The sequence below is a fragment of the Corvus cornix genome, chromosome 1 (assembly GCF_000738735.6).
Source record: "Corvus cornix cornix isolate S_Up_H32 chromosome 1, ASM73873v5, whole genome shotgun sequence".
Classification (NCBI taxonomy): Eukaryota; Metazoa; Chordata; class Aves; order Passeriformes; family Corvidae; genus Corvus; species Corvus cornix.
Window position 1 is genome coordinate 29,696,346 of NC_046332.1, and position 7,283 is coordinate 29,703,628.

The following is a 7,283-nucleotide window of genomic DNA, read 5'->3' on the forward strand; positions in this document are numbered from 1 at the left end:
AGCAGCTTACATTTACCTTTTGAATAGAGTTGCTTGTTGACCTAATTTTTCATTAGAACTTCCTACAGTGACTGCTAAGTTCTTTCATTGAGCACTAATAACTTACCGGGAGTACACCCCTCCATGTGCATAGTTACGGTTGCTTTTCCAAATTCAATGATTCACAATCAGCGGTATTAAATTTCACCTACCTCTTTACAGTGCTGTCATTCAGCGTGCCACAGTCCTCCTACAGTCGCTCTAGAAGGAGAGCATCTCGGATGAGGGAGTGGCAAAGGGCCAACTATTATAAGGAATGTGAGGAAAGACTCACAAGCAGCACCAGAATGCTAGGAATACATCTCCCATTCAATTCCATTGAGACTTAACCAGCAGAGGACATAACATTCTTCTGCCTGGTTCAAACAAGCATCTCTGGACCAAAAAAATACAAAACACTGCCAATAACCACTGAAGTTTAAATTTTTATTTATTTATTACTTTTTTTTTTTTTTTTAAGGATTCAGCAGAGGGGTTGAAATCTTGAAATAGAACATCCTTAAAATCAGATTATGAAAGCAATGAAGGATCCATATTCTTCCCACACAGAAATCTTCAATTAAGGAAAACCAAAGAACAGCAGAAGTCTTGGATGGAACTTCCACTGTGTGAAAGATCATAGCTAGCTAGACATGCCTCTGCAGAGAAACAAATGGAAGATTGGAGAGGGGCTGCAAAGCTTTTGAGAACTGCAAAAGTAGAAGAAATATAAAATACAAGTGAAATTCTCAGTTCTTACCAAAGTGTTTCAGAGACAACCTGCTTACTCTTGCAGGGGGGAGGCTTTTTTAAACCCGCTGGTCATGTTTGTAGAGTTGCACATGGGTGTAACTGTTTAGTAGCTGACAGACTGGTGCGGTTTTGTAGTAACAAACCTGGAATGGCAATACACATGGCAACTTGCATTACGGCTTTACTTGCACTGGCCAGTTGAGCCTGGACATCAAGATAAACTTCAGTCTGAACATCCTCATAGACAAGCTGATGGCATGTGGGCTAGATAAGGGGATAGTGAGGTGGGTGGAGTAGTGGCTGAACTGCTGGGCTCAGGGGGTGGCAGTCAGAACTAAATGCATCTGGAGACCAGTCACTAGTGGTGTCTGGCTGCAGCTGACACTGGTTCCATAATAACTCTTCATTTATGACCTGGATGATGAAGTAACATGCACCCTCAACAAGTCTGCAGATGATACAAAGCTGGTAGGAGTGTGGCTGATGCACCAGGTGTCTGCGCTACCATTTAGAGGAACTTGGACATCCTGGAGAGCTAGGCAGTCAGGAACCTCATGAAGTTCAAGGAGAAGAGAAGAGTTCTGGGGAGGAGCAACCCCATGCACTAATAAATGCTGGGGGCTGGAAAAGCACCTGGAAAGCAGCTTTGCAGAGAATGATGATGTTGTGGTCCTGGTGGACAAAAAGTTGAACATAAGCCAGCAATGTGCCCCTTGTAGAAAAGAATGCTGGTATCTGCCAGGGCTGGATTAGGAGGAGTGTTGCCAGCATGTCAAGGGAGGGGATCTGCCCCTCTACTCAGCGCTGGTGAGGCCACGTCTAGAGTGCTGGGTCCAGTTCTGGGCTCTCCACTAGAAGAGAGATGTGGACATACTGAAGTGAAATATGTGGAGAACCACTATGGTAATTAAGGGACTGGTACAGCTGTTATGCAAGGAGAGGCTGGGAGAGCTGGAACTGCTCAGCCTGGAGAATTATAGGATGATTTGGTTTGGAAGGGACATCAGAGATTATCTAGTTCCAACCTCCCTACAATGGGCAGGGACACCTCCCACTAGACCAGGTTGCTCCGAGCCGCATCCAACCAGGGGAGAAGAGAGAAGGCTTAGGGGGATTTTTTTATCTGTCTGATGGGAGCACTAATGGAGATGGAAATCGACTCTTCTCAATGGAGCCTGGTGACAGGAAAAGTGGCCAGGTGGACACTCTGAAACATGGGAAGTTCCATCTGAACTCAATAAATCACTTTTTTACTGAGGGTGGTTGAACATTGGAACAGATTGCCCCGGAGAGTTTGTGCTATCTCTGTGGAGATACCCAGACATAACTGAACACAGTCCTGGTCAATCTTCTCTAGATAACCCTGTTTTGAACAGTGGGGTCGGGCTAGACAGTCTCCAGACAGTCTTCCAACTTCAACTAATCAGTGATACTGTGAATTAGAGCCTTTCTCAGCTAACTCAGTCTGTTTATCATGAAGGAAACAGGGAGAGCCAGAGTAAAATACAATGTGATGGTTTGGAATTGACATCAAAGCTTAGAGAAGTTTTAACCTGGAGGATAGAACTGGTGAAGGACCTTCCAGCAAACTAGGGCTTGACTGGCAGGTCCCATGGTGGTGACTAGGCTATGTGTCCCTCAGCCAAGAGGAGCCCATAGGAGTAACCTCCTATCAGCGCTGCCTGTCTGGGCCCGAGGAGTCCCCCCAGAAGCATGGCAGCTGAGAAAAAGATGAAGCTAGAGGAATCTTCCTGGCAGGCTGCTGGCTGCCTATCTATCTTTGTGGGTACAGCTCAGCCCTGGCCTGTCTTTCTTTTTCTGGTTTTGTGTTGGAGGCAGCATCTGTGTCTTTCACAGACACACTCAGGAACAGAACTCTGCTCTGTCATGTTTCATTTTCCAGACCAAAACCAAAATACTGAGGCCGATTCTTGTATGTCTGGGCTTTGTTATTTCTGCTAGCAGTCTTGATTTCCCAAATTGTGAGGGGTGAGGGGGAACCCCCTTGTTAAGCATTACAAATGCCTTGCCCTGGAAGTCTTCTGTTTTTATTGTCTTGCCACATTTTGTGCAAATCAGCATTTCAGTTAACCACTTCTAACTTTTTGTCAGTCAAGTTCCTTTTTAAAAATAGACTTTTAATACCCTGAAAAGTAAAAGGCAGGAGAAAATCCTTTTGTCACGACCGGTCGTGTTTTGCGGAGTACAGTGTTCCGTATTTGATGAAGTAAACTGTCTCAAGCTGGGACAGAAGCTGATCTGGATTGATAAGAATCCTAGAAATGGGATTAGCTAGGAGAATGTGCTGACCTGGTAAGATGTAGAAGTGGCTACAAGACAGTAACAGATCAGACATTTGACAGCAACATGGCAGGGTTTGGACTTACGAATTACTTCCAGCAAAGGTCAGCACTGTGCCAGCAGGAAAGATGTCATTCAGTTTTCTTACAGAATGTAGTAACGTATATGTCTGTGATTATCATTCCTGTGTTTTCTATTAGTGCTTTATTTAGGGCACTATTTTGTTTTGACAGTTTTGAGAAACTTCCTGTGGTTTGACTCTTTATGAGCAGATGATATCTAAATCTTCAAATGACATTCAAATGAGTCATTTTATCAGGGTGGAAGAACACACTTGGCACACACATGCGCATGCAGGAAAAGAAAATGCAGTTCCTAAAATGTCATGTGAGTTTTTTCAGTCGCTCCAGAGACAGGACTGATGGTACTTGCTCCCTGACACACTGAAATAACTGCTTCACTCAGGTAGGTATCATAAGCTGGAGAATTTTTCTCTTCTACTTGCCATTTATTATTCTTCACTCCTGAAAACCTCTCTCCCTCCTCCAGTTTCCCCTTCCATTTTCAAACCACATTTCAGCCCTTCTAGCACTCTTGAAAAACTAGTGTGGGCAGTATCTTCCAATTGATTCATCCCTCAGTTTACTTTGGAGTAGGACTTGTGTTACTATCTTTACAGCATTCCCTGTTTCCCTATCCCCTTCATACCATTTTCTGTAGCTATATGGAGAGGCAGCAGGGTTCAACTCTTGCAGCACTGTTCGCCAGTTGTCCCTCTAAAAGTTGCTTCTACATGGATCAGCAAGACCACAGGAAATGGAAGAAACTTGGGAGAATTTTAAATTAAGCCTCCAGCTTTAAGTTAAGCCTTCCAGTAACTTCCTTCATAGCCTTCCTTGCAGGTCACCCTTACCTACCTACAAGTCTCTTAGCAGATATTACCAAAAAATGGATAAATCACGATGTTTATTGCAATTGTTTATCTCATTTTCTTCTTAGTGAAGGAGTTCTAACACTTACGCATTGCTCCACATTCAGACTGTATGTTATGCAAGAATGAGATTGATGATTTGAATTTTTTTTTTAAATAATATTTATATTTAGCCCTGCATACAACAGTCTCTAGTATTTAAGTACTGGCATGATAGAGGTTAAAAGAGGGTCAGTTGTCTTACTGATGTCTTCTCAGTTGCTTCTGCAGGCTGTATTCAGCTCTTCCCTCTTCAGTTTCCTTGCATTTTGGTAACAGTTTTAGGGACCTTTCAGCAGCACAACTGCCTTCATCAATTCAGCAAGGGTTTACTTAACAGGAGTTTTATAGACAATTATCTTAATGCCTAAAGGATGAAGATCAGGTTCTTTTTATCTGTTCTGTCTTGGCTTTGCTGATTTTCTTTTCCTTTCTAAATTTACTAAGTCCAAGAATAATTGAGCAATTAATATTTTTCCTCTATTAAGATCATAGTTTTAAAATGTCACTTAAGTGTGCTGTAGGTCAGCTTCATTGTCTTGCAATAAGACACCTCATATCTAAAATGGCTCAAGGACATTACTCTGTGTTTTCATTTTTATTTCAACAACTAAATATCTATCTGTTCTTCTTAAACATTCATTTCTTGTCTTTCATAGAATCTTAAACCATTAGTGTCTTGCCTTTCTCCTCATCAAGATAAGCTTTCCAAGGAACCAGCTGACAGCTCAAAACACAAGCAAAGGAAAAGGAAGTGGTCATTGACACTTCCCTAAAATACCCCTTAGCCAACAGAGTTTATGTCCTGTCTATTCTATTTGTAATACCCAGAAAGTGAAGCAGGGTTATTTCAGCAAGACAGGCATTGCTTTCTTAACTTAAACATATTTTGCCAGTTATGACAGAAGAAATTGCTCATTTTAAAGGAAACAGGAACTAAAAATGCTGATCTGCCTTTCTGAAGACGGAAGTCAATCAGGAAACACACCAGGGGACAGCATGGCCATGTGAATAGAGAGGTGCACTTTGCAGACTAAAAAGAACCAGACAGAAATCAAAGGGGGTGACAGAGATAGGAGAACATAAGTGTATAGAGCCCCCTGCTTGAATAGTGGCCTTACATAACTTAGCCACGAGAATGATGAAGGTGTACAATGGGCTTATTAGTAACAAACTTGTATAGACCAATGCCTTTGTACCCTGACAGCTCTGTACTGTCACCTGACTCAGGGATGCTTCAGTAAAGGTTAAGACAGGAACTTGGGGAGAAGGATGTGAATTGCTAATTTGCTTTCTGTTTTATAGCTGCAGAATGCCTCAAGCCCTGGGCAATAGCAGTTCACAGGAACAGGCTGCTGTATATTATGCACCAGAATCAATTGTCTCCATTGCTATCTTCATCATCGTTTTCATCATAGGTATCCCAGGCAATGGGTTGGTGATCTGGGTAGCTGGTCTGAAAATGAAAAGGTCTGTGAACACTGTCTGGTTCCTAAACCTTGCTGTGGCTGACATCATGTGCTGCCTGTCCTTGCCGTTTTCCATTGTTCACCTGGCCCTTCATGAACACTGGCCCTATGGCTGGTTCCTCTGCAAAGTCATTCCATCAGTCATAATCTTCACCATGTTTGCTAGTGTCTTCCTACTTGTGGCCATCAGCATTGACCGGTGCCTCCTGGTGATGAAACCTGTCTGGTGCCAGAACCACCGAACAGTGAAATTTATGTTGCTAATATGCGGCGGCATTTGGATCCTGGCCTTCATTTTCTGCTGCCCTGTCTTCTACTACCGTGAGACAAGCATTTACGATGGCAAAACGGAGTGTCGGTACAATTTCGGAGTTGATGATTATATAGATGATCCTGTAAATGTGTCTCTAAATGAGTTAGGGGAAGAATACTCAACCTACAATGATAGTGACTTGTGGGGAAATACCAGTGAAGGTAATTATTCAGTACCCCTTGCCTATGTGATAATAAACATCACTAGGGTTATCTTTGGCTTTGTGCTCCCCTTTGGCATAATGGCAGTTTGCTACGCCCTCATTGTTTTCAGAACACGTGCAAATCAGTTTCACAAGCCACACAACAGGATGCTGCGAACAATTGTGTTCGTGGTAGCTGCATTCTTCATCTGCTGGGCTCCATACCATATAGTTGGGGTTCTCTGCATTGTACCTAGTCTTGGAACAGGACTGATGGAGTCACTGATCCTTTGGGATCACCTCTCTACAGCACTTGCATATGCCAACAGCTGCATCAACCCCCCACTTTATGTTTTTGTGGGACGGGACTTCAGGGCAAAGGTACGGCAATCAGTGCAAAGAATCTTGGAGGGTGCCTTTAGTGAGGAACTCACATCTTCAACCCTTCACAGAAGCCAGACTTCAGCAGAGAAGAACCTTAGCAGCACCTTGTAATGCAGGACTTCCTATCACCAGTGTAGAAAGAGCAAGCTGTGGCGCTGCACATCAATCACTCTCCACTTAGCAGGTGATTTTGCTCCAGCATGTTTGACTAATCTACAGCTCCAACCCAGGACACTGCAATCATTCCGATCATGACAGATAACCCCCTCACTATCCTACACTAGAGAGATGGGAAATTGGAAGTACCGAGTAAAAATCTGAGGGATGACTGTGGTGAAGCAGAAGACACAGTATTTTAAACCTACACAGAGTATTTTGAGAAAGCAAGGCTGGCTACAGATTTGTGGTGGGAATCATGTAGTTGAACCTCTCAACTGAGATGAGAATGTTATTTTATTTGCATATGTCTATGTTCTACAGCTCCTGTCTCTGATAAAGTGCAGATAAAACTAACTCCGATGCTGCTCCTCAGAAGGTCATCACATCTTCTCCCTGTGACTCTACTAGGGGTCTGAGGTGGGTGTGGGAATATCTGAAGATTTCCCTAGAGGGTACTGCTACATTTCCTTACAGCCATGCACTAGAACAGCACTTGCCCCAGTCAGCTGCATTGAACTGACTTTTGTGCCCTGGTACACGCCCAATATATTTCTTTGTTCTGGCAAATACATCACTGTAGGGTAGTAACTGGTCAATACACATGCTGTACCTATGTTCATTAGCATGTGCACACTCGCTGTTTCCCCAACACTCCCTCCACCACCAGAGTGCCAAATCTTCCTTAGGAAGTAGTTTGAGATTATCCAAATGTACCTACTGCATTCTGAGATGGCACACAAGCAGAATTTGAGCAACTGCAGTCATTAATGACCC

The 7,283-nt window shown here is 43.3% G+C and overlaps 1 protein-coding gene across 2 annotated transcripts; it reads left to right on the forward strand.

Moving 5' to 3' along the window:
- The first annotated feature begins 1,927 nt into the window (after positions 1-1,927).
- C3AR1 (complement C3a receptor 1) lies at positions 1,928-6,863 on the forward strand. Of its 2 annotated transcripts, none has more exons than XM_019286695.3 (2): positions 1,928-3,537; positions 5,461-6,863. In XM_019286695.3, the coding sequence occupies exon 2, from the start codon at positions 5,505-5,507 to the stop codon at positions 6,459-6,461; it is 957 nt and encodes a 318-aa protein (XP_019142240.3). In that variant the 5' UTR covers positions 1,928-3,537; positions 5,461-5,504; the 3' UTR covers positions 6,462-6,863. The 2 variants fall into 2 exon arrangements, with proteins under 2 accessions (XP_019142240.3, XP_010399250.3); XM_010400948.4 differs by having other exon boundaries at positions 1,929-3,537; positions 5,348-6,863.
- The last annotated feature ends 420 nt before the right edge of the window (positions 6,864-7,283 follow it).

Excerpts from the sequence above, each read along its gene's own strand:
- C3AR1 (XM_010400948.4), top strand. The coding sequence starts at position 5,355 with ATGCCTCAAGCCCTGGGCAATAGCAGTTCACAGGAACAGGCTGCTGTA.